Below are 27,471 nucleotides of genomic sequence, written 5' to 3'. Positions count from 1 at the left end.
CTTATCTGCAGGTGGTGGCATGCCTCCTTCTCTCTGTTGTGACATGGCATCAAGGCAGAAGGCTGTGTCACCTCCCAGAAGTGAGAAATACTAATGTGACGTGGAGCGAGGCAAAGGGGGAGGGCTCTCCTCCTGGAATAAGGTGATGGCTGGGAGCCACCTAATTGGGATGACTGCTTCCACGCAGTAGGGTGGAAATTCAGGTCTTCTGTGAGGACACTGGGTGCTTCCTCCTGCCAGGAAGGAGTTCAAGGCGATTTTCCCAAATTGGATCCCCACTTTTCAGAAAATTCCCAGGAGGCAGGCAAGTGGTACATGCTCCCTTGATGAGAGGGAGCCCAGACTGGGCCCTGGGTGGCCTCTTGCTTCCAGCCAGCAGCACTGCTTCTTCTGAAGACTGCTCTTCTCTCACTCACATCCGCAGAGACCTACACTTACATGGTTATCAAAAATCCCACTTGTGGTGTCCACAACAATCCTAAGAGAAATTACAGAGCTCTAAAGGAGTACACGAACATAATATTGTTTGCAGGTGGGCCGTCTGGTTTGGACGGGAGTCACAACTACAGGTCATGCAAAAAAGGTTCCAGAATAAAACCCACCTGCCCTATTCTAACAAACTCTGCCTGGCGGGCCTCCTCTTTCTTCCGTGCTGACTTGGGCGATTCTGGTAAGACATCACTAAAAGATCGTCTATTAAGCATGTTCTAAAAAAGAAAAACAAGTTATAAATTCCAAAAATGGTGGTCAAGTCTCATCCCTTGGCTTCTCCGAATGCACAAACCTCTTTGTCCAGATGGTCCTGTTTCTGCCTTCAGTATGCATTCACTCGATAAGCATTTATGGAGCACATGTTATGTGCCAGGGTCTGTGCTAGATGCTAGAGATAAAAGAGCCGCAGGTGGAGAGCCAGTGCTGCATAACGGCCGACAGCATGGGCTTTGAAATCAAGCGGACCAGCGGCTCCATTACTTACTAACTTCCTAACATGTTGCCCAGCTCCAGGGAAGCCACTGTCATAGAGTGGCGCCCCCTGGAACACAACATACTGAATTCTGTGCGAATGATACCTTGGAGTTGAGTTGCGCAGCTCGGTGGCCCTCTGGGTAACTCTGGGCAAGTCAGTTAATTTCTGAGTCTCAGTGTCTTTGTGTGACTAATACCTGTCTCCCAGGTGTGTTATGAGGACTGAGTGAGGTATCGCACGTATGGTACTTAGCACAGTGCTTGGGCACATACTCAGTGAATGTTAGCTCTCTTCCAGACCCCAGTCAGAGAATTGGGTGCACTCAGTCAGCAAGTACTGACTGAGCGCCTAATACTCTGCCAGATTTGGGCATGTGATACACACAGTGTCTGTCCTCGTGGAGTCCAGAGTCTAACAGGAGAAACAGACTAAGTAACTGATCACGTGATTGGCACGTGGGATAATTTCTGTGAAGGGGAAGTACGTGAAGTGTCTGAGAGCATTTAACAGGGGGACCGTGCTTCATCTAGGGGTTGAGGAAGGCCTGCCTAAGGCAGCGAGGCTCCATCTAAGACCTGAAGGACATCATGTACTCATCTTGGCATGCTCTCTGTACCCTTCCTTGACCTGAGAGGAAAAAAAGGAATTGACAGATTATCGATTATGGCTTGCTCTTTAGGGCCCTGGGCTTAGTCTGGCCCAGTCCGTGTGAGTAGTTAGGGCATACTGACCAGCCAGAAGTCAAGGGGTGCCTACAAAATGGTGCTGGTCACTGTGCCGAACGGAAAGGACTACACGAGCGTTAGCTCATTTTCATTCTTCACGTCCCCTGGGCAAGCACCTGAAAGCTGATGCTACATTTATTCACACACATCATCAGCAACTCTTTCCCCTGGAGCTCATGAATGCACGGATTCCAGGGGATCTCCTCACGTGTTCTGTGCTTCCTTGTTAAATGCGGAAAATGCTTCTTAACAATGATTTTGCTCCACATTAACGAGTCCCTGACATCAGGTGATCTCACACTGAGTCTGGAGGCCTCCAAAAGCATGGGTGCCCTTGAGGCGCTGGTTCCTCCAGGGAGGCGCTGGGTCTCATCAGTGTGGATGTACTCCAGGCCTAGGCAGAGGCTGGCACAGAGCGTATTTTCAGTAAATGTAAGTACTTGTTTCAGTGCCTGAATATGGGGCTGGCCAGTGAGTCTCCAGAAAACCTTAAAAAGCACGCAGTCTTTCTCCACAACCCCCACATCGAGCCCGTCCATCAGCTCTATGGCGTGGTAATGTGGAGTAGTACCACCAAGGACCCAAGGACAGCCACCCCCAAAAAGCACTCTCCAATGCTCCAGAGATTGCTGACGGACACTTATACCCCCAGCCTGCACTTTGACTTCCTCAGGCCCTGGCTTTATGAAAATCACATTCCTGCACATGGACATTCAACACCCCTCCTTCTTATGGTAACAGTGAGAGAACATCAGCCCCTATGTAGCCACAGTCCAGTCTTGACAGCAAGGATCAAGGTGACTCCTCTGCTTTTCTGATCAGGACTCACTGCCAGGACCTGTGTTCTCAACTCAGACCCCATGAGAAAGAAAGAGGACCACGGACCCAAGCTTACCTTATGTAAATCTGGCATCAAATCCTGGTACAAAGATCGAATCAACATATCCAGAGTACGTCGACGTTTCTGGGCAAATGTCGGGGTTTCCAAAGTGGCTTTTTCACCATTAATTACTAAAACATATCAAGATATAAAGTGAATTACAAATATTAACATGCTATTGAAGAATGTCCTTCTCAAGGAAACTCCTCACTGTGACCACCACCCACTTTCCCGACACTGGTATTACCATCGGTATTACCCTTCCTTCATGGAAGAGTGTTAAAAACTCTCCATTTCTCTATACAAACCCACACAGTCCATAGGTATGTCTATCTTACCTGTCCTTTTGGACTACAAGCTTCCTAAGCAGAGGGTACATCTAATTACCTGAAGACCTCATTAGTACACATCCAACCTGCCCCCATCCACCATTTTACCCATTCTACTCATCTTATCCATCCATCTATCCATCCATCCATCTGCCCATCTATCCTACTCATCCACCCACCCATCCATTCCTCCACCCACCTACCCACCTATCCACCCACCCATCCAACACATGGATCAAACCACTAGGATGCTATTCAATGGGATTAAATATATATTTGCTGCATTTTGTTAGGATAATAAGAATTGCCTAAGCAGAGAACTAGGATTCTTAGCCTAATGGAAGTTTCTTCTGGAAAAAAATGCTGGCAGTTAAGTGGACCACAGACACTAAGAGTCAATAAAGTGGGATGTCCGGTTACACATTAGAGCACAGAGCAGAAAGTATGCAATAGACGTTAGGAGCTTGAAGTCAAGACGGCGACAGGTTTGAATCCCAGCTGTGCTGCTATCTGTACATTCTTAAGCAAATTACTTAGCTTCTTGAAGCCTCAGTTTTCTACCCTGAAAAATGGATATAATCAGATTTCCTTAAGGTTGCTGTAGAATTTAAATGAGATAATAAGTATAAAGGGTTAGCAAAGTGCTGGGCATATTGAACTGAATAAATATCAACTAATATTTTTCTCTTACAGAGGGACAAAGGAAGGGCAGTGTTCATATACAGAAAAATGACCTTCTTGGGGACAGGCATTTCCTAGGTAGGATCTGTGTGCTGGGGGCAAGTTGGGCTTGTTTGTGGCAAGACACCTCTTAAGGAATCTTTTAAACTATGCGTGTATACCATTTTCTTTAATTCTGTGACTGGGAATTTTTTGTTTGAGGATTTTTTTGTCCTTAGTACTCCAGAAAAATCCATTTAAAATGACTTGTTTTAGCTGAATAAGTGGAAAAAGTCCAGATTTTTCTTGAAATGCCATTTCCTGTTATCTCAGAGTTTTCTACCTGGCCTACTTTCTCTGTCCTGCTAACTCTACTGTGGAATTCAAAGAGCCTCTGATCCCTGGGCTTATCCCCTTTCTCCAGTCCATCAGCCCCTCCTGGTCCCTCCTGGCTCCACACTCCATTACGTCCATACACCCTCTTCATAACCAGCTCCATATTCTTCCATTATATCTCCCTTTCAAATCTTCCACTATAAATCAACTGAACCCTTCATTTCATTTCATCCAAAGCCTCTGAGGGGGCTGAAGACGGTCATTGTGTTGGCTGGTTCCATTTAAGTCAACAGATTCCATTAACAAGCTGGGTCCTTAGTGTCGCTAGGCCATCACTAACCAATCTGTGCCTAAAGGACCACATGCCCACAGCAGTTCCTTCTCTGCGACAGGTCTTCCACAAAGAGTGCTTACCTCCTGGGCCCAGGTGCAAGACCACTTCAGCTTCTAGCTGCTAAACCTACTCTCTGCTGCTCACTCCTTGTTTCTGGTTTATTTCTTGCTCTCTGCCTGATCCTCTGGACTTGAAACGCATCGATCCCACAGTTTTAAGACTCAGGCAATTTCATATAGAATCTCAGATTTCTGGCTTGTTTCGAAAACTCAGAATAAAGGGCAACACTGGGCTCATGCTCCCGAATGGCATCAACTGGCTGGAGCAGAACGTTTGCTTTCCTAGCCCTCCTTACTGTGCCACGCTGGCCCACTTCACTCCTTCATATTCCCCACCCATCTCTCCAGGCGAGTGAGTTTGTGACCCCTGCTATAGCATTTGAAATAAGGTATGTGGATATTGAAAAGGAGATGAATCAGCATCTTATGCAAGAGATTTGCAACGTTTGCTGCTTCTAATGTCAGGGTGAGACATTACCCAGGACCCTGGCGTAGGTTAAATGTGTGAGATAACAAACCCAGGCGGCCCAGCCAGGAAGCAGAGGGAGCCCCAGCGCAGGCGCTGTTCATTTCTCCATTCTCCAGAAGGCAGTTCTGGAAGCAGGCGGAGACCTTTACAAGGGACTGGAGGGGTTTTACAGAGGGGACAGAGGTTATCAAGTGCTGTGGCTGGGACTGGGGTGCTTCGGTCCCTGGAGTTAAGTGACACTCATCTCTTCAAGTGTCACCTGCATGGGCAGATGGACAGGGGAACTGTTGTGTGGATGCTGACGAAGGATGCACGATCAGGGCTGTGAAGGAGAGACTGGGGAAAGAAGACAAAGGGGGGATAACATGCTCCTGTCCCTCGCCTTGGCCTGAGGGATTGGTTTTGGCCATCATGGCAGTAAGGTTAAGACCGGAAGCTGAGGGAGCAGTTGCTCCCAAAGGACTTTGTGAGGCTCAATCAGTGCTACCTCGGGGCCAGGTGACCAAGATGGGTTCTAGAGAGGACAGGAGCATTTCCAAATGCTCTAAAACCACACAGAGACAGTGACAGCATTAGGCAAAGACTCCGTGTGTGTGTGTGTGTGTGTGTGTGTGTGTGTGCTCATGCGCGCACGCACGTGCATGCGTGTGTGGTGCAGGGGGGATGGGGAGGTAGCCAGCAAAGCAGCTGCAGTGTCCAGAGTGCCTGGAAGAAGGAGAGAAGGCAGCATCATCACAGAGGGCACAGAATGAGCGGCACTGCCAGCACCCCAGGGCTTGCAGGCCTGGACTTCTAGCCATAACAACCGCGGGATACTCCGGGTGGGGGGGTGCGGCAGAGCTCTTGTGGTTCAGAAGATGCAGGCTCAGAGTCAGGTATTCAGGTATTACCGGTGGAGCTAAATGTACACTCACCAGCTAGTGAAGCCCAGGGCAGTCAGGTTCTACTCACGTCATCTTCATATTTTCTGTCTCTCTGTCTCTGTCTGTCTGTCTGTCTCTCTCTCACACACACACAGAGACCTAACAACTCTCCTATTCCCAAGTACGTATCTATAACCACTCTTTGCCCCACATACATCCCACTCTCTGACAAAGACAAAGATACGCACATAAGCAGAGACTCAGAAATGGTCATATCGGAACCCTGGGCCGAAAGGTAAATTTGAGGCCCTCTGGGATTGTGCGTGGGTGAGTGTGGATAAACTTCACGGCGGTGGGTAGGATGGCAGGTATAGATGAGGACAGGAGACAACCTACACACCACTGCCAGAAAACTAAACACATTTCAGGTGAAGAATTAACAGAACACAGAATCCTTAAACAATGGTATTTTCTTATACAGCATCCCGGGAGAATTCCAAGCAATGTAGTTAGATGTAGAACACGTTGCAAAAACATTTCAAAATAGAAACTTACATTTCACTAGCAAAAAGTCCCTGAATTCCTGGTGGTCTGTAAACACCGGGGGGGATGGTAAGGGTGGGCCAAAGAGTGGTACGCTTTCTTCTGAAAATATTTTCAGCCTATGTAGAAAACATTTCAGAATTACTTGGTTTTTCTTCAAAGATGACCAATATTTGGACCTTAAATTTGGCCCGTTGCTTCTGTGATATGTTAGGAGTATTCATTCCATGGGAGTGCCTTCTCTGGGCTCCCAGAGCCTCAGCCAGCAGGCAGCTCTCCCTGTGTCCTGGAGGACAGAGGCCAAGTCTTCCCGAATCCTTTGTGGTCCAACCCACCAGGCCACGGGCAAGGTCAGGGACCCCAGGAATAACAGCAAAGGCCACCATTGAGCACCACTGCATACCAGCAGTGTACGTGGTATTTTAAGAAAGAGCATCGACTGATTCTCACCAAACCTGTCACAGTAACATCAACACCTTTATTCTACAGACGAGGCCTGAGGCTCCGAGAAGAGAAACAATTTTTTCAAAGCCTCAAAGTTAATAAGTGACAGAGCTAGGATCCCAATCCAAATCAATTTGGCTCAAAGTTCATGCTCTTCTCACATATAATACCTTTTAACATATTGATTTTTGAGAACAGAAGGATAAACAGGCAGTGACGTGGCCTAGGAAAGGGGGTACTCGGGTCAAGAAGAAACACACCAAATTTGTTCCCATTGCAAAGTACCATAAAATTCCAAACCAATCCTGACCCTTGGGTCTACTGCACAGAGCAAAACTATATGGAACAAGTCCTTCCTAAAGAGATGTTGGCTTTGGACAAAGTTCTACAAGGTGAGACACTCCTTTGAAATCAATAAAGAAATATGTATATCGAGAGTCTCATAAAATCAATGCCAAATTAACAAGCAGACATGAGAAATAGAACAAGCGATGGAGAGAAAGTGATCACCTACCTGTAATTGTCATTTTGTTGATCATACCTCACTAAGGCAAAAATATCTGTGGGGATGGTTAAGGAAGCTAATCAACTGCCCGGATGCTCACGGTCAACGGCTCGTGCTTTGGAAATCCCTTGTACAGAATCATCTAGACCCGCGCTTCTGTGGTCAGGGCACCCATCACTCTTAGGTCGAGATAGAAACTTGACTTTCTTTAAAAGAGACAGCCCAGGAAGACACAGGTTCATCTTCTGTCTGCTCATCCTTCGGGGAAGGGCTAAATCTCCAAATCTCTCAGAAAAGCAATATAAATAAAGCTATTAAGCATCTAAGCAGGAAACAAAGCAAAAAGAGCAATTTTCTTCTTGCCTGGAAATACAAGCAAGATCCCGATATGAAATTAGCCATATATTTCATCTCATACATTTTGGAAAGAAAAGCAATTTAGATGTTTCCACTTCCCCTTCTCTCCTTCAGGCTTCAGTAGACAAAACAAACCAACGTAGCTGGTGGCAGCCTCTCAGCAGAATCTACTTTGCTGTTAGACCGGTACCACACTTCCATCCTGCTTTTCTTTCTTTCTGCTCCTCCTCCTCCTCCCCCACCGTCTCCCACCCCCAGCTTTCCTTAGCCAGGGCTAACGAGTCATCAACCCCTCAAAGTGTTTCCATTCCTAGACTCAGTGGAAGGAAACCGCATTAACTATGCTCATCCATTTCCAGAAACAAATGTGCCAACCCCCAAATCTGAAATGTATCACAAAAGGAAATTCTAAGAATAATGACTACTTCTCAGTCACCTAAAGGGTCACCTCCTCCCCGCCTCCTGCACTGCACCTGGAGAAGTTTCTGTTCTACAAGAACCACTGCAGGAAGGGGGAATTATTAGTCCTAAATCCCAGGGAACACAGGAACATACCACTTAGCAAGCAGGGAGGAGAACAAAAAAATTACTATTTAAAGTGTAGGTGCATATCTGTTTTCTCCTCTGCTCTCGTGGAAGAATTATGGCAATTTCCAACTTTTAAAAATTTACACACTATATTGTTAGGTTACAATGAATAAGTCAAAGTATACAGAGCACCCTATTTTCAGATGCAAAGAGTTATAATGGTCTGTCTCCCAACGTTTTTACTATAGTCTCTAGGGAACATGAATAATGACCAGAATTTATTCTGGAAACGCCTATTAGTTGCCTTGTACTTATTATGTACAACTTGTAGAGCCACCACCTTTGGGTCTCACTGTTGTGGCCTGTGACCCAGAGCAACAGGGCCATGACTGGGTATCTGTTGGGCTGGTCATGTCAGGTCCATGCCTGTCTGAGTGAGCTGAGCTTGGACATTACTGAGAACCTCAGCGGGACCCTGCCAGCCGTGTGAGCTAAACAGGGATTAGAAGGAGCGGAGGGGAAGCAAATGAAAATATGGCTAATTCCATCATTTCTCACATTCCAAGAGATGGTAGTGCAGCAGCTGTTACTAAGGCTCAGAATTAACAGAGAAAAATCATTTTGGCTTTTTATCTTAACTTGCAAGTTTTTATACCTAAAGTAAATTTCTCAGAAGATACCCTACCTATAATTCTTCTAGTTCATTTATTATTGATGGATGGTAGGAAGTTTCCCTCATTTCACAGACTATCTGAGGGAGGGGAAGCTATTTCACAAGTTCAGAATTCTCTGAGGATTAATCCATCCATTACTCCAAGGGATGGAGAGAGAAAGGGAAAAATACAATGTTGAGGAAAAAACCCAAAATGGTGGGTCTAGGAATTCAACAGTGTGAAAGAAGTCAAGCACAGCATTGGTCTGAGGGTCACTTTAGGTCCAGTGAGGCTGAACAACAGCTCGCTAAACGGGAGCGTTCCCGAAGGCCCAGGATACGTGTAAAATGCGAGCGGATCATGGAAGGCTTAAAGGCAGGAGAAGGTTCCTCTCCTTCCTGGAACACAATGGTGACAATATCGTTTCCAATGTGGCGCTTCCTTTCCACCTGGATGTAAGCATAAATGACATCACTGAGAAGGTCACTCAAACATGGCAGCTGCACAGAGTTAAAAAACAGAACACAATACGACAATCCACAATCACGGCCAGGCGCCCTGAACTTCAGCCATCTTTGGCTTTTTGCCTCCCGTGTTTTCGCAGCCCCCAGTCTCCCGGCTCTCCTCTCCACCTCCTCCGCTCCTCCCCAAATCAGGCCTGCAATCCCTCTGGTCCATCCTTCCATGGAAGCCTCCTAGCTAGCCTCCTGGCCTCATTCTCTCCCATTCTCTGCTCTGATCGCGTTCACCTTCTCTCATCATCTCCTTAGGCTGGCATTAAAGGTCCCCAAACAAGAGGCATCGCATCAGCATTCCCTGGGGATGGGACTCAAGTGTCTATTTTTATGAATGCCGTAGCTAGTTCTGAAGCACATATTTGGTGAGAACAATGGCCCTACCTAGTCTGACCCCAGTTGACCTTTCTAAAACGATCTCCTAGACCTGTGGTCAGCAAATTTTTTTCTGTAAACGGCCAGACATTAAATATGTTCAACTCTGTGGACCATGTTGTCTCTTCGCAACCATGCAGCTCTGCCATTGCGGTGCAGAAGCAGCTACAGACAACACATACGTGGCGGGGCGTGGCTGTGTGCCAATAACACTTATTTAACAAAACAGGCAGCATGTTGGCTTTGGCCGATGGGCCATAGTTTGCCAACCCCTGTCACAGACCTTAGCTTAATCAGCCAAATAGAAGGAGTCCCTGTTCTCCACGGATCCCTGTGTGTCCCCTATTCCACACTGTGAGCTCCTGGGGAACAGGATCCCTGTCTGTTTCATATGAGATATTTTTTCCATTTTTCAAATGAGGAGACCAAGGTTTAGAGAGGTTCTAATAATTTCAATTCAATTCAGTTAAAAAAGTAATTATTGGGGCTGGCCTCATGGCCAAGTGGTTAAGTTCCACATGCTCTGCTTTGGTGGCCCAGGGTTCACAGGTTCAGATCCCAGGCGTGGACCTACTCCACTTATCAGCCATGCTGTGGAGGCATCCCACATACAAACTAGAGGAAGACTGGCACAGATGTGAGCTCAGGGCTACTATTCCTCAAGCGAAAAAAAGAGGAAGATTGGCAATGGATGTTAGCTCAGGGTGAATCTTCCTCACCAAAAAAAAAAAAAAAAAAAAAAAAAAATTTTTGGCAATGATTTCTTGAATATGACACTAATAGCATAGCCAACAAAAGAAAAAATAGATAAACTGGACTACATCAAAATTTTAAACTTTCATGCATCAAAAGACACTATCAACAGAGTGAAAAGGTAACCAGCAGAATGGGGGAAAATATTTGAAAATCATATATCTGATAAGGGGTCATACCCAGAATACATAAAGAACTCCTACAACTCAACAACAAAAAAACAAATAACTCCATTAAAAAATGGGCACAGGACTTGAATAGACATTTCTCCAAAGAAGATATACAAATGGCCACAGGAAAAGATGCTCAGTACCACTAACCATTAGGGAAATGCAAATCCAAATCACAATGAGATCCCACCTCACACTCATCAGGATATCCATCACAAAAAAACAAATAGAGAATAACAAGTGTTGTTGGGGATCTGGAGAAATCGGACTCCTCGTGCATTGCTGGGGAGGACGTAAAGTGGTGCAGCTGTCGTGGAAAATGGTCTGGGGGCTCCTCAAAAAATAAACATAGAATTACCATCTGATCCAACAATTCCATATGTGGGTATATACCCCAAAGAATTGAAAACAGGGACTCAAGAAGATATTTGTACACCAATGTTCATAGCAGCATTATTCACAATAGTCAAAAGGTGGAAACAACCCAAATGTCCATCAACGGGTGAATGGATAAACAAAATGTGGTATGAACACGCCATGGAATACCATTTAGCCTTAAAGAGGAAGAAAGTTCTGAGATGCTGCAACATTAATGAACCTTGAGGACATTGTGCTAAGGGAAACAAGCTAGACACCAAAGGGCAAACGTTGTATGACTCCACTTATACGAAGTATCTAGTCAAATTCACAGGAACAGAAAGCAGAACGGTAGTTGCCAAGGGCTGAGGAAGGGAGAACCGTGGAATTACTGTCTAAGAGGCACAGAGTTTCAGTGTGGGAAGATAAAACGTCTAGAGATGGAGGGCGGTGATGATTGCACAACACTGCCAATGTACGTAATGCCACTGAACTGTATACTTAAAAGTGATCAAAGGGCCGGCCTGGTGGCGCAGTGGTTAAGCGCACACGTTCCGCTTCAGCGGCCTGGGTTTGCCGGTTCGGATCCCAGGTGCGGACATGGCACCGCTTGTCAAGCCATGCTGTGGTAGGCGTCCCACATATAAAGGAGAGGAAGATGGGCACGGATGTTAGCTCAGGGCCAGTCTTCCTTGGCAAAAGAGAGGAGTAATGGTAGCAGATGTTAGCTCAGGGCTAATCTTCCTCAAAAAAAAAAAAAGAACTATAAAAATAAAAAAGTGATTAAAATGGTAAATTTTATGTTGTCTATGTTGTACCACAATAAAATAAATAATTATTGATCCATAAACTGATGAATGAACAAACAAAATGTGTTACATATCTATACAATGGAAAATTATTCAGCAATAAAAAGGAATGAAATACTGTCACAGGCTACAACATGGATGAACCTGAAAACATGCTAAGTGCAAGAAGCTAGTTACAAAAGCCCACATATTGTAAAATTTCATTGACGTGAAGTGTCCAAATAGGCAAATCCATACACACAGAAAGTAGATTAGAAGCTACCAGGGGCTGGGCAGGGGTGGAGTGGGGAGTGACGGCTAAGGGGAGAGGGGTTTCTCTTCTGGGGAATAAAAGGTCCTAAGATGGATTGTAGTGACAGCTGAATAACCTTGTGAAAATACTTAAGTGGGTGAATTGTATAGTATGTGAAATGTACCTCAATAAAGCTTTTATATATTTTTAAAAAGTAATTACTGAGATCCTACCATGTGCCAGGAACAAAGGAGACAAAAATCCCTGCCTCTTGGGGTTTACGCTGGCAGGGGGCACACAAATTACAAGGAAGCATAATACAACAGTACGACTACTTGTTGGGAGGTGTAAGGGCCACGGAAAGAAGAGAACAGCGTCAGGGGGCTGGGGGCACTGGTGGTGGGGGGCGGATGCTTCAGATAGAGCCATCAGGGTCAGTTTCACAGTTTCCATGGAGTCGATCTGAAGGAGGCGAGCCAGTCAGCCAGTGGGGATCTGGTGGAAGAGAGTTCTAGGCAGAAGGAAGGGCAACACAGAGGCTGTGAAGTTGGACACTATCTGGTGACTCTAAGGAGCAGGAGAGGAAGCCAATGTGACTGGAAGGGAGTAAGCAGAAGAGCAGCGGGCGATGAGATGAGAGAAGGACTAGAGGTCCCGCCCGACCTTGCAGGCCATTGTAAGGATTCCGGCTTTGACTCTGAGTGAAGTGGGAGCCTGGACGGTTTGCGAAGAGAAGTGACATGATCTGACTTGTGTTTTAAAGAGTCACTGTGGCTGATGGATTGAGAAACAGCATCAGGGGACAGAGTGAAAGCAGGGAGGCCAGAGAGGAAGCTACTGCAGTCATCCAACAGGCGATGACGGTGGCTCGGAGCAGGGTAGTAACAGAAGGGTGAGAAGTGGTCAGATTTTAGATATAATTTGGAGGTAGAGCCAACAGGATTTCCTGACAAATTGAAAATGGGATAAGACAAAGAGAGAGGAGTTGAGAATGACTCCCAGGTTATTTTGCCCTAGAAACTAGAAGAACAGAATAGCCATCAACTGGGATAAGAAAGAGTACAGGAGGAACAGGTTTGGAAGAGAGTCAGAGTTTAGCTTGGGACATAGTAGGTTTGAGACGTCTAGCCCAGTGGAGGAGTTGAGAAGGTTGCACACCTGAGTCTGGAGTTCCGGAGAAAGGTCTGGCTGGAGATGTAAATTTGGGTGTCACTGGCATATAAAAGCTATTTAAAGCCACAAGACTGGATGAGATCATCAAGGGAGTGAATGAGTGTAGAAAGAGAAGAGGACCGAGAACCGAGCCCTGGGGCATGGCAACGGACACAGTGTGCCCAAGAGCACAGAGCTAGCTACACGGCAGAGCTGGGATTTGGCCCAGACCTGGCTGATCACAGAGCTCATGCTTTCATCTGGTACCAGATGCTGCTGTCGGGTCTGCAGTGCTGGGAGACTAGACGACGTCAGTGGTGCTGGACACCAGGGATGTTAGGAAGAAGGTGAGGCCCCAGAGAGGCAAACGTTGACACCTCTCCTTCCCCCGTTATGGTTGGGTATGGTGACAGAGGGAGGAGACAGATGGAAGAAATTATTGTAATACCAGAACCTACAATAGCTTTGTGAAAATGTGTTTCTTTCAATCAAATTTGAGATGTGGCTCGGACTGTTTCACTAGTGTTCTAGATGTAAGGAAGTTAAAAGCCACCAAGATTTTATGAGCCTGGCTGGTCTGACTTTTTGACTGTTACCTTAGGCCCCCAAGAGACCAAGACAGGTAGAGAGAGGTTCCCAGTTAGCGGTCCTTCTCTGTTCTCCCACGTGAGGCACTGCTAAGTGTCGCTAGCATTCTGCATTTGTCTCTCTTCCCACCTGCAGTATCTCCCTGGTAACAGAGACCAGTTTATCATTGTGATTTTCTTCCTATCTGCTGATGCTGGGCAAGTGGCAAGTGGAGGTGCCAAGCACTACCCGTGGAGCCAGCCACGATGTTGAGAACACCAGGGTCCGTGTGGGAACATTTCAGTGCTCCTGGTGAGTGCTGCTGCATCGTAATAGGCTAAGAGCCCTCTCAAAAAGATAAAGTTAAAGCCTTATGAGTTGGGCAGAGGCCTACCTGGCATAGGACATGGCAATTCTGGTGAAAGTACAGGGATGAAAAGTGTGGAGTTGGGGAAGGAGGAGGATTGTAAAATATTTCACTAGAAGTTTCTTGGTATTGTTGAGATGCAAGAGGTCAATGCAATTCACGGTGCCTGGGAAGGCCAGTGTGGTCTCCCTTCTCCATGTGACCCCAAGACCCTAGAGCTTCAGCTCCTGAGAGGTGGAGCCTGGTGGCAATAATACAGGTATCCTCAACCACATAAAGAAGAAGCCTTGCAGAAAGTTACTCACAGCCGCTTCAGCAGTTTTCCTGGGCCCAGGCACGTCCTGCTTCTACCTGTCCTCTCCCAGAGTCAGCTGTCTAAAATCAGAACAAGCTGAAAACCTCCAGGGGGTCTCCACTGCCTGCAAGACAGTCCGCCAGCTCTTTGTGCGGGCCCCAAACCATCAAACAGAACTAGCTCTTCCTGCCTCTCCCTGCATGTCCTCAAAGCACCTTTCTATCCCATGACTGTCGCACCACATTTTAGCCTAATGATCTGCTTTGTGTCTTTCCCCCTTACTGAAGTCTTATTGAAACAAGAATTCAAAGTGCTCAGAAAAAAGCTTTTTTAGCCCTATCACATATCCTCTTTGGGTTCATATTTCTCACAAATCCTTGTTGAAGAACTGTCCATTTATTTATTTAGAGGAAGATTAGCCCTGAGTTAACATCTGCTGCCAATCCTCCTCTTTTTGCTGAGGAAGACTGGCCCTGAGCTAACATCCGTGCCAGTCTTTCTCTACTTTTTATGTGTAGGATGCCTGCCACAGCATGGCTTGTGAAGCAGTACACAGGTCCGCACCCGGGACCCGAACCAGCGAACCCCGGGCCACCAAAGCAGAACATGCGAACTTAACTGCTGTGCCACTGGGCCGGCCCCCAACTTTCCATTTATGTTTGTGATATTTATTCATACAGATGCCTTCAATGTGGAACAAAGGGATAAGAATGTAACAAAGAGTTACAATGAACTCCCCAATCCTTCAAAATCCAGCAGCACGTGTAGCTGTTATATCTAAATTCCAACAAATTGGAAATTTTTCTCCTGAAAATGGTCAATCTCTGGGCTGGGTGAGGAGTGCCTCAGCTAGTTTTTTTTCCCAACATGGCACAGCCCACGCAGACACTCAGCGTTAATCTCCTGCATTAACCTGAAAAACACCTGCCCGCTATTACTCAAGACCCACTCATTTTATTCCCAGATAGTCTCATTCTGACAAGACACAAGTCACACTGAGAGAAGTCACAGAGAAAAGGCAACGGAGAGAGAAAACTGTCTCTCAGCAGTTTTTAAAACCACACTCACACACACGCAAACACACACGCACACAAGTTCACACACAAACACACAGGCGCCCTAGTACCTCTGACCCTTTCTTTCGTTTAGGGGAGAGCATCACTTCTTCCTAAGGCTTGTCGAAAGTTCAAATAGACAGACGGGAAACAACATCCCTAAACTGGTGCCTAAAGTTCAGCTCCTATATTAACATATCTAGTCTCTGATTCAGTGAAATCCTAATGATGCTTTCTCCACATTCAGGTCACTATTTGGCGTTTAGTGTGTTCTCAAAGAGCCTGTGTTCACACGTACCTGCTGTTTGTTCTCTTTGGAATACGGCAGCATGGTGGAGACATGAAACATGATCTCGTGCCCTTGGTATACAGTATAAACGGAATGGATCCCTGTGGTATCGTCTGTAAAACACAAACATGCATTTAGCGCACAGAGAATTCTGGGACCAGGAGGAAGCAGTCTCTACTTGCAGACTGGAGGAATATAGTACACAGTTAGTACATTCCCAAAGACCGTTCTGGACTATCCACCTGAGTGGAAGCAACAATACGGATCATCCTCTAACTGATGCAAGGCTCCTGCCCACGTGGAGAGACTCCTTCCTCCCCCGCTAAGCCGCCTGCTGTCTGATTCATGCCTTGCCTTGGAGTAGACTAGGTCAGGAGAAACCTGGGCTAAAAAGGAGAATGTGTTACAACTCCTTGCCTTCCAGTTACCGCGGGTGTATAGGACAAAATTAACACAAGATGACACACAAATGACTAGTACGTCCATAAAACAAAAGGAAGACTCTCACTGGCAGAACTGTCTGGTGGTTAAAAGCATGGGCTTTGGAGTGAGGAAGACGTGGGTTCAAGTTCTCATTAGCTATGTTCCTTTTGATGAGTTACCTCACCTTTCTCGAAGCCTCTGTCTTAATTTGAAAATGGGGATAAGAATAGTATCTAACTCCTATTAGAGATGTTGGGAAGCCTCAACAAGATTCTACTCGTAAGATGCTTGGCAGAATGCCTGGCCATAGCAAGGGCTCAAAGGACCCTACAGAGACACAGAGAGTCGGCAAGGCGAGGATGAACTTGCACGCATTCCATGATTCACCAAGTGCATACACAGCTTGTCGGGGTGAAGCTGGGGCCTGACAACTGGGACCAAATACTTCATCCTGCATCTGCCAGTTAAGCTCCTCATGGTGCAATTCTCACAAATTGCCTGACTTCCCCACCTTGTGAATCTGTGAAATGATGCCGATGTGGCTGGTGGAGGGATAAGGCTCCCAGTGGGTAAGGGTGCCTGGATTTGAAGCCTCTCAAATTTAGGCCAAATGAGCCTTGCATCACCTGCCTGGCTTACCTCAAGGACTGACTGTGGAGAGCAAATAAAATAACAGAAGTAAAAGCACAGGAAAAAACTAGAAATGCTATATAATGATAAGATGGCACGTGATTCCAAATCTAAACTCGTGATCTTGTCTACCTTGGCCCTCAGATCCCCTCCCCTAAACTGCTTCCCCTCAAATGTTTCCAGTCTCACTGCTGGGGCCACCACCCACCCAGCTGCTTAGGCCAGAACCCCAGGTGTCTTCTGTGACGTCTTGTTCCCCTTTATCCCCCATGTTCAATCAGCCATGGGCAGAGCCTACCCATTCTACGTCTAAAACGGCTCTTGCATCAGTCCACTCCTCTCCCTTCCAGCCTCCCAGCCTCTCTCCAGCCAAGGCAACCACCAGCTCTTGTCTGGACAGTTGCAACAGCCTCTTAACTGGTCCCTCTTCTTAACTGCCGATGGACCATTCTCCACACTGCAGCCAGCATGTTCTGCTCAAAGGTGCAATCTGATCCTATCACGCTCCTACTTAAAGCCCTTTAATGACATCCAATTCCATTAGAATAAAATCCAAAATTATTAATGTGCTCTCAAACTCCCTCTGGAATCCCCCTCCCCCTTTCCCCAGTCCTTACTGCATCCTTCTGCTCCCTCCGCTCCCGCCAGCCATAAAGGTATTCTCTTAGTTTCTAGAACACCACATGCTCTTTCCTGGCTCAGGGACTTCACAGATGTTCTCTGCTTGGAATTCTCTTCTCCCCTCAAGACACTCAAATTCCTCCTACTCATCACTCCCTCCGGGAAGCCTTCTTTAACCTTACAGATGAGGCAAAAATGTCCTCTGGCACTCTGTACCTTTTCTTCTTAGTTCTTCTAAGTACTTAGCACTAAACTATTTGATAATTATCTGTTTAATGTCTGTGTTGTCCACTGGATTATAAACTCCTAGAAAGGCAGGGACCCTGTTGGTTTGTCTATTGCTGTATCCCCAGAACCTAGCACAGCCCTGGTACACAGAGGTGCTCAATAGTAAGCATTTACGGGCAGACCACAACTCCTGCCACCACCCAGGGGCTGGGAGGGCTCATTTGGTCTTGCAAAGCTCAGTGTAGCCGCCAAATGTGTCCAGTGACCCGTATCAGACTGGGTGTCAAGATCGACTTCCCTCTCATCCTCTCGTCCGCCCCCTCCCCATCTTGGGTATAAATTCAAATAAAGAGCAGGCTGACTAGCAAAAGTTGTACAAATTACAACAGAATAGACGAGGAGGCGAGCTTACTTTTGGTGTCCAGACCGCCACGGTAGCCTGTCCAGCCCTTGAGAGTGACTGTGTCACCCAGGAGATTTAAAAATTTTTGAAAAGTGTCACTTCCGATTTCTGTAGGAAGAGGGAAAGTATGAAGAAAGCACGAGTATCAACAAGTCCTCATTTTCCAACTACGCACTGAAATCACTTGAAAATTAAGTAGGCTCTGCAGGTGTGTGCAGGAGGTAAACATAAGGGAGAAATCACATTTCCTTCTTCTTGGAGACCATGCAGCAGGGTCCACAATTCCCAGGAATCCAAGGAAAGGAAGACTACAGGATCAGGCTAAGCCACCTTACCACTGCCAGACTGGGATCCCAAGTGTTCAGTATTGTAAAATGAAAACATGATTACTGCTTTCATTAATAATAATCAGGTATTTCACATGAAAAGTGCTAAATAACAGGAAAATGGCACCCTTTTATAATTCTCCCAACCATAAAAATCATGGAGAAAAATCTCCCACTGCTACTGAGACTATGCAGACCAAATTCTCCAAACCCCATGTAGTCATCCAGTTAGGCTGCGTCTCTGGGGCCAGCGCCTGGTCCACAATGGGTGACCAATAAATATCTGTCATGTGAATAAATGAATGAAAGTGGGCAACAACTGCCCTACAAAATTCACCCTAAAATTTCGTAAAACTACTGGCTGTTTCTTTGTATTAAAGACTCCAACTCAACAGGCAAGTTCAGTTTGGATTGTTAAAATGGCAGCAAGGCAGAGCAGGGTTTCTGTTAGCAGAAAAGAGGAGGAGAACTCACCATTGCTGAACATCTCATCGTCAGTGAGCTGCCCGTCTTTGGCAAAAAGAACCCCAAACTTGAAATTCACAGAGCCCTTACAACAAGACAACAGAAGGTGTTGAATTTCACTTTATCATCAAAGCATGCGTCATCCGCTATGAGGCACGCTGTTCACGACGCAAGAAAAGCACAGTGACCAGAATGGATACTTGGGGGATTACTTCCTCCTCTCCGTCTCAATTTTGACCAATATTAACAACAATCATTCCTTTCTTTTTATAGATTTTCATAGCTTACAGATGAGACTATGCTTTTATATGAGTTAACTCATTTGTAATTTCATTACTAATGGTGTCTGCAGGATGCCAGCTCCATTCTGCAGCAAAACAGTGCTCAAAATAAATAGCCCACAGGAACCCACAGGACTGGCATCATCTTCTGATCAATCCCTCAGCAGCAGTCCAGACCCCAGAGCACAAAGGAGAGCTCAGTGTAATTCAAAGCTGAACACAACAATCTTAGGCTGATATCTTATGGACTCTTTTAAAAACAGAAATGGAAACTGTAGGCAATTTATTGTAAAAGCTCATTTCCCCCAATTCCTAAAGATATTTAAGCGCAAGAAGTCACAAAATAGACGTGGGGGGAAAAAAGGCAATTAAGAAGTAGCTAGTACAAATGTTCAATCTACCATCCTCAACACTGGATTAAAATCTGATCCTGTGTGAATGATAAATACCAAATTCAAGGGAACAGCCCACACACGGAAGGGAGAGAGAGGCATGGGATCAGGGAGCTCAGCTGCATTTTTAATATATTTTTTTCAAAGCTGGGTAGAGGGTTTGTAGGTCTTCATTATATTATTCTCTATACTTTTTTTGTATGCCTGAAGTATTTAATAATAAAAAAAGGTTTGAGGTTGGAAGAGAATCAACCTTTGACAGGCTGTTTGACCCAGATGGGGGAATTCTTGGTCAATTAAGGGGCAGACAAGGAACGAAGTGTTTAAAGCATTGGCCAATGGGTCAGAGGTGGAAGGGCAAGGCAGAATGCCAGGATTCAGGACAGCTGGATCTGGGAGAATTAAGACTCTGAAAACCCAAGAGTCTAAGGCTGTGCTTGTGCACATTTTTCTGACCCCAGCACAGCCACAAGATAGATGCACACCCATCACTAACAGAGGTTTTCTGTGTAGAGTGAGGAAGACAGAGGACACTCCCAAGCTGGTCCCTCCGCCTGGACCTCTTCCACGGCTCCTTCTATGGCTGGCTCTTTCCCATCATGCATGTCTCTGCTCACATGTCAATTTCTAGAGAGGTCTTTCCTGATCTCCCAGTATAAAGTCAGCCTCCCCACTGTTATTATCCATCATAGCATCTTGTTTATTGTCTTCAGAGTGCTATTTACACTCTGCAATTCTTTTGTTGAACTTGCCTATCTGTCTGTTTCTACCGTTAGAACATGAGTCCCATGAAAAAAGGATCATCTGTGTCTTGCTTTCCATTGACTCTCCAGTGCCCACCACAGTGCTGGGTACGTGGACAGGATTAATAAATATTCATGGCGTAAATGGTTGTGTGCATAATAAACGAGAAAAGAAACAAAACTGGTCAGATACAACTTATTTTTCATGAGTGGCTTTCAAATGATTAAATCTTCTTCCCAAACCAGTTTTTTGGTAAGTTTCTTAGAATTTTGTCAGGGATCTCTGTTCACTTTAGGGTTCTATAGTTTGTAACCTTTCTTTCTCCACTTTGGAAATGATGACAGCAATCACATATCTCCAAGACCCCAGCACCTCTTCTGTTCTTAGCGGCCCCTTGACAAGCACCTACAGTAGCTTGGGGTCTGACACGTGACCCTCTTGGAGTAATAGTGCAGAGACTAAAGCAGTGGTTCTCAAACTTAACCAGGCATCAGAATCACCTGGAAGGCTTCTTAAAGAATGCTGGGCTCCACTCCCAGACTTTCCAATTCAGTAGCTCCCGGTGAGAGCCCAAGAATTTGGATTTCTGACAAGTTCCCAAGGGATGCTGATGCTGCTGGTCCAGGGCCCCACGTTGAGAACCACTGGGCTAGAGAACAAACCAGCAGACTGTCAGGAGCCCAGGATCAGGTCCAGCTGAGCAGACAGCTAGCAAGCTAAGGGCAGAAGGACTGGGTCAATGAGCGGAGCGATGAGCCATGAACTAACAGCCTGTCAGAACCAGAAGGGACCCTGTGGTCCACTGAATCCACACTTTCATTTTACAGACAGGACAACTGAAGCCCAGGGAGGGCGAGACTTGCCCAAGGCTCCTACTAAGTGAATGTGAGGAGTGGAGCTGGCAGTCGGGTCTCCTGACTTTTGATCCAGCTCTCTTGCCAATACCATGGCATAGTCTCCTCAGGAGTGAAGCTGAGAGCCACAAGCAGAAATGGGGCTTGATCATTCCCCAAAGCTTTTAAAAGCTTTTATCTGTGACTGGCACCATGCTACCAGAACCCTTGCTGAGGACCCCTCTTGCTTCAGAAGGAGACTCCAGAAAGACTGGTGTTGCAAGGCCTTGTTAAGTACTTGAAATTACTTAGAGGACTCATTTAGGTGGTTTTGTTTCTTGGGCTTCCCAAATGACCCCAGTGACTAACACAGAGTTTTCACCCATCTCTAGAAATCAAGGTGTCACTGAACATAATGGATTACATTTTTGGAGGAGACAGTTTTTAGGAGGGCCGTTTTAGGAGGGGGTAGTTTAATTCGGGTAGTTTAACTTAACTATCACAGATCAGTTTCAACAAACCACTCAACCTAGCAGTGTCAGTCCTTCACGAGGCTGGTTGCTGCTGGCAGCACTGGATCCTGGGGGATGAGAGGGAGCTCTCAAGGTCCTAAGACCAGATCCGGGCCCCCAGAGGGAGGCGACTGGTGGAGCGAATCCATGCACACTGGTCTTCCTGGGACTTAAGTCCTGCTCAGACACTCACTAAAGAGATACGTCATATTTGTAATTCCTACCTGTATGGGACTTTTAATTTTTAAGTTCTAAGTTTTATGAGACAAAAGTCAGTATGATTATAAATCAATGTGTAGTTACTTTCTTGGGAATTAATAGTATGCTAGCAATTATATTTCTTTTGAGGAAAGTGAAGCAGGAGGAGAAACTAAAGTCTCTGTGATTCCAGAAGAATCTCTTGAAATCAAGAAACCATGGCCTGGGGCCAGCCCTGGTAGCCTACTGGTTAAGTTCAGCGTGCTCCGCTTTGGCAGCCTAGGGTCCCAGGTGCAGACCTACACCGCTCATCCATCAGTAGACATGCTGTGGCGGCAGCTCACATACAAAAGAGGAAGGTTGACAACAGATGTTAGCTCAGAGCAAATCTTCCTCAGCAAAAAAAGAAAAAGAAAGAAAGAAATGATGGCCTGATTCAAAACTGGACACCCCTGGTTCCTTGTTACTTTTGTTTAGGCAATGCCTCCATATGTCTATGTTTCATATATTCCTTCATATCTCTCATCCTCTCCATGTGTATTACAGCTTAGGAAGCCACGTTCTCCCCTGGGGGTGCCTCTTTATGCAGTAGACAAACAAAACATGCTTTCAGGACACCGACGACACTTAACCAAATAGCTAACCTTTCAGGAACATCACTAGTGTTGTCTATTAACTTTCTTCCTGCCCAATTTTTGCAGCTGACAGTTTATCACCATAATAGGGCAGAGTTGGGATAAATGCTCCTAGCTGAGGAGGTGGCAGATTAAACAGGAGCGCCTTGGCCACACAGCTCTCAGGGAAGCTCTGAAAGATGGTGACCGTTGCTCACACCTCCTCAAATACACTGTAACGAATGCTCTTGTGGCTTCGAGCAAATATCCCCTTAGTAAGGAAATAAAATTGAGAAATAAAGAGATCAGCCACTTATTTTTTCAAAATTTGGGAGATCCAAAAAAAGTATGAGAGGATGTACACCCAACAGCGAACAGGGGTTCTTCGAGGGAGGGTGGAAGTGGCAAAGCAGGGGGAGCTTTCACATTCTCCACGCATAAATTTCTGTATTTGTTTGTCCCAACAGGCACGTGCATGCATGCAGTGGGTGCTCAATAAATACCTGTGAATTAATGGAGTAATTTTGAGACATAAAAACTGTATATAGCATAATCCTAATTTTATATAAAATATACCAAACATATATACCCAAATGTGATACTATACCAATACTAGTTTTCTCTGTGATTGTAGGTGATATTTTCCTTTTATCTTTTGTGCATTTCTGTATTTTTCAAATGTTTGCCAGAAATGTGTATTACTTTTGTTTTTTGCCTTCTACAAATTACACATGGAGTTCATGAGTTCTTTAGCAACAAGCATGATTCATACACGGATAATACATAAATAAAGAAGTAGCTGTCTCCCTCTGCCTGCTCTCTGCCTCGTCCCACCCTACATTTCACTCTCCTCCCAAAGTCACCCTGCCAACAATCTGGGGTGCATCCTTCCAGCCCACTTCTTTGCACTTACATCGATATGTTGAGAGTCAGCTGAGATGTCGTTGCCTCAGAGAATCCTTTCCTCTTTGTTCAATGTAGAAATTCTACTCCCTACCCATATCACCCACCTTGTTTTACTTCCTTCACAGCTCTTGGGGCGATCGATATTACCATGTCTATGTCTGTTTGTTTACTTGTTTAGTTTGTCTTATCCCACCAGATTGGACGTTCCATGAAGAAGGGACCTTGTCTTGTTCATCAATATATGCCCAATGCCTCAAACAGTACATGGTACACACATGGTAGGAGCTCAATAAATATTTGTTGAGTGAATGAATGAAGGAATGAATGAATATACATATAAATCTTTGTTTATAAAAACCACTTGGATTCTACTCTAAGTATTGCCTGCCCTGTGAATTGTTTTTTTTCAGTAAATACTATGTCGTGGAAATCTTTCTATGCCAGTAAATAAAGGTCTACCTTATTCTTTTTAATGGCATCATAGTATTTCATAATTCAGTCAGTCAATACCTAATTCACTTAACCAACAAATATTGACTCCGCGTCCTCTAGCTGCACTGTTCTAGGATCTGGGGATGTAGCAGTGAACAAAAATAAGTCCCTGCTCTTATGGTGCTTATAGTCTAGTGGGGGCAACGGATGACAAATAAATAAATGAAAATACACTCATTAAGAAGAAAAACAAAGAGCGTGGAAGGGCAGAGTGTGCTATTTTAGGCAGCGTGACGGGGGAAGGCCTCTCTGCGCAGGGATCCTAATCAAGCAAGGGTGTGGCCCATGGGGACATCTGCGGAAGAGCATCCGGGCAGGGGGAACAGTAGGCTCTTCCCGGGGAGGTGGAAGGATAAGGAAGTCAGTGTGGTTAGTGTGGAGGAGGAGCTGGAGAGGGAGAGAGCAGAGGGCCAGAGTGAAAGCAGGGAGAAGAGGTGAAGACACCGCACAGTCCAATGTGGTCCCCACAGATGATGGGGGTGGTGTCAATGGATGAGAGCGGTCATGGTAGAAGCGTTGAGAAATGTTTGAATTAGGGATGTATTCTGAAGAAGTGTCAACAGGATGTACTGATGGATTAAATATGGGGCGTGAGAGAAAGAGAGGTGTTAAGGATTTTCCGTGTCTGGCCTGAGCGACTGGAGGAATGATATTGCCATTTACTGAGAGGAACAGTAGGCACAAACGATAATTTATTTACTCAATGGCCTATTGATAATACTTGGGATATTTTGTTATATTCATTATGTACTTAGAAAACCCAATATATTTTTTTAAAGCGGGGCAACAATGGAAACATGAAACAGGGCAATCTGTAAATCGAGTGTGCTTATAAAGCCCAAACACCCTATCTTTAATTTAACGATCATTAAAACCTCATTACTCACCCTGATCGCGAGGTTACAATTTGAATATTTCCAAGCAGATTTAAGTAGCTTGATTGTTTTTATATCTTTATAGGTAGCTGCATAGAAAATTCTGAAATATACCTCGAAAAAATATGTCAGTAAAGTCTTTCAGTGATAAGAGACTCACACTGTGCAAATGCATGTGGAGGTTTGACGGAAAGAAAAGGTCGTGTTCACGGTGAAGGGAGAAGCACATTGATAAACATGGAGGCGGGGCAGAGCGGGAACAGACAGCTCAGAAAACCACTTACCTCTTGCTCTTCAAGAACCAGCAAGTCCTGTCAAATAAAGTTCGAAAAGTTATATCTATCATTAACGATGATCATTTTATTTTGATTTTCTGTGAAAGCCAAGCTTCAGTTTACCAAAGTTTACAACACTTTTTTTTCCCCTAGAAGTGCTTAAAAAATTCAAAGTTAGCTCTGCAGGTTTTTATAAAATACCTGGTCATTTAGGAAAGTCATGTTATACCACAGCTGTCTATAAACAAAGATGACGTATGGCAGTGGGAAGAAACGCATGGACACCTAGGTTTCTCTATCCATTTAAAGCTAGATTATCACACATGGCTGCTGGCAAGATTTTGGCTAAGAAAAATGCTATTACAGTACAGCAGCCAGAAACAGACGGATAACGTTTTTAAATAGCATCAGCCACCTTCCCGCTTGGTGGAAGATGCCTTCTTTACAATGCCAATGGCTTATTTCCTGTTGACTTTTTGGCTCCAATGATTTGTAAGCGCTCTTCCTCCTACACCTAAAGCCTGTTGCTCGAGCCTTCTTCAGGGAAACCCACAGAAGCCTGATGACAGCACTGAAACTCGTGCTAAGTTACACACTCACGTGCACACTCACACAGAGGACAGAGGGAAAGCTTGTGAATTGTTCCTTGTTAAGGGGAAAAAAGTCAAAACACAAACAGGGAAGGCGTGAAAGTGTCTTTTGTTTGGTAAAACACAGGCACGGAGGCATGACATAAATAGGCAGAAGGTTGCTCTAGTCTGTTCTCTTGTCTTCTTATTTTGTGGAAGAGAGACAGCAGATGGGGAAGACAGCAGACAAAGTCTGCTGAGGGAATCTGTTTGGCAGGAAGATGCAGAAAGAAGCGTCAGAGTGGGCGCTGTGGGTTTTGGCCCCCAGTGTCTGGGGATCACATCCAGGCTCCAAGAAGGACAGGATTAAGAATGAGAATCTGCACACGTGAAGTAATAAAGACACACTGGTACTGGCATATTTATAATTCAAACTTGTTTTAAAATTTGCTATAAAGAATCACTTTTGGACAGCCAAGAGCATACGATGGAGAAAGGAAAGTCTTCAATAAATGGTGTTGGGAAAACTGGAAGCCACGCGCAAAAGAATGAAAGGAGACCATTATCTTACACCATACATAAAAATTAACTCAAAATAGATTAAAGACTTGAATTTAAGACCTGAAACCATGAAAGTCCTAGAAGAAAATATAGGCAGTACACTCTTCGACATCGGTCTTAGCAGCATCTTTTCAAATACTATGTCTCACTAGGCAAGGGAAACAAAAGAAAAAATAAACAAATGGGACTACACCAAACTAAAAAGCTTCTGCACAGCAAAGGAAACCACCAACAAAACGAAAAGACAACCTACAACTGGGAGAAGATATTTACAAACCATATTATCTGATAAGGGGTTAATATCCAAAATATACAAAGAACTCATACATTTCAACAACAAAGAAACAAATAATCCAATTAGAAAATGTGCAAAAAATCTGAACAAACATTTTTCCAAAGAAGATATACAGACGGCCAACAGGCACATGAAAAGAAGTTCAACATCACAAATTATTAGGGAAATGCAAATCGAAACTACAGTGAGATATCACCTCACACCCGTCAGAATGGCTATAATTACCAAGACAAGAAACAAGAAGTGTTGGTGAGGATGGGGAGAAAAGGGAACCCTCATACACTGCTGGTGGGGGTGCAAACTGGTGCAGTCACCAGTTTCCATTTTAAGCCAATATGGAAAATATTATGCAGATTCCTAAAAAAAATTAAGAATCGAAGTACCATATGATCCAGCTATTCCACTTCTAGGTATTTATCCAAAGAACACGAAAACACGAATACATAAAGATATATGCACCCTTATGTTCACTGCAGCATTATTCACAATAGCCAAGACTTGGAAACAACCTAAGTTGCCCATCAAAGGATGCATGGATAAAGAAGATGTGGTATACGTACAAAATGGAATACTCTTAAGCTATAAAAAAGATGAAATCGTGCCATTTGTGACAACATGGATGGACCTTGAGGGTATTATGCTAAGTGAAATAAGTCAGAGGGAGAAAGTCAAATACCATATGATCTCACTCATAAGTAGAAGATAAAAACAACAACAAACACCTAAATACAGAGATTAGACTGGTGGTTACCAGAGGGGCAAGAGAGAGGGAGGAGGACGACGAAAGGAGTGACAGGGCATGTGCATATGGTGATGGATGGTAATTTGACTTTGGGTGGTGAACATGATGCGGTCTACAGAGAGATACAAAAATAACGATGTATACCTGAAATTTATAAACCAATGTTACCCCAATAAAAAGAAAGAAAGAAAGAAAGAAAGAATTACTTTTAAGCATAGCATGGCTGAAAGTTTAACTTACACTCATTTTTGCCTTAGTTCCTTCTGGGGTTGAGTTAGGGTACAAACGCTATTTTAAAAATTAAATTAAAACCAAAGATATGGGGAATTCACAGGTACACATATTCGGGGTAAGCTGAGGGCCATGACTTCATTTTAAAGGCTAACTGTATTTTAAAGGTATGTGAGCAAAGGTACGCTCCCATGTATCCTCCTCACGTGTCTGAGTTATTTCCCTAAAAAGCAGATTTAAGCATGATGCTCCTCTGCTTAGAGACTA

The 27,471-nt window shown here is 44.9% G+C and overlaps 1 protein-coding gene across 6 annotated transcripts in view; it reads right to left on the bottom strand.

The window, feature by feature from the left end:
• GARNL3 (GTPase activating Rap/RanGAP domain like 3) overlaps positions 1-27,471 on the bottom strand; it is a 148,150-nt gene that overhangs the window by 33,591 nt on the left and 87,088 nt on the right. For all 6 annotated transcript variants that reach the window (XM_070595513.1, XM_070595514.1, XM_070595516.1 and 3 more), the window contains 9 exons: positions 24,816-24,842; positions 18,694-18,769; positions 17,903-18,001; positions 15,598-15,701; positions 8,993-9,101; positions 7,124-7,169; positions 6,178-6,284; positions 2,588-2,703; positions 603-707 (listed from right to left, as the gene is read on the bottom strand). In XM_070595513.1, the coding sequence (XP_070451614.1) occupies positions 603-707; positions 2,588-2,703; positions 6,178-6,284; positions 7,124-7,169; positions 8,993-9,101; positions 15,598-15,701; positions 17,903-18,001; positions 18,694-18,769; positions 24,816-24,842 (789 nt within the window). The remainder of the gene's footprint in view (positions 1-602; positions 708-2,587; positions 2,704-6,177; positions 6,285-7,123; positions 7,170-8,992; positions 9,102-15,597; positions 15,702-17,902; positions 18,002-18,693; positions 18,770-24,815; positions 24,843-27,471) is intronic.

Source organism: Equus przewalskii, chromosome 26, assembly GCF_037783145.1.
Source record: "Equus przewalskii isolate Varuska chromosome 26, EquPr2, whole genome shotgun sequence".
NCBI lineage: Eukaryota > Metazoa > Chordata > Mammalia > Perissodactyla > Equidae > Equus > Equus przewalskii.
Note: the sequence above shows the minus strand (reverse complement) of the source record. Positions and strands in the feature narration are given on the sequence as shown.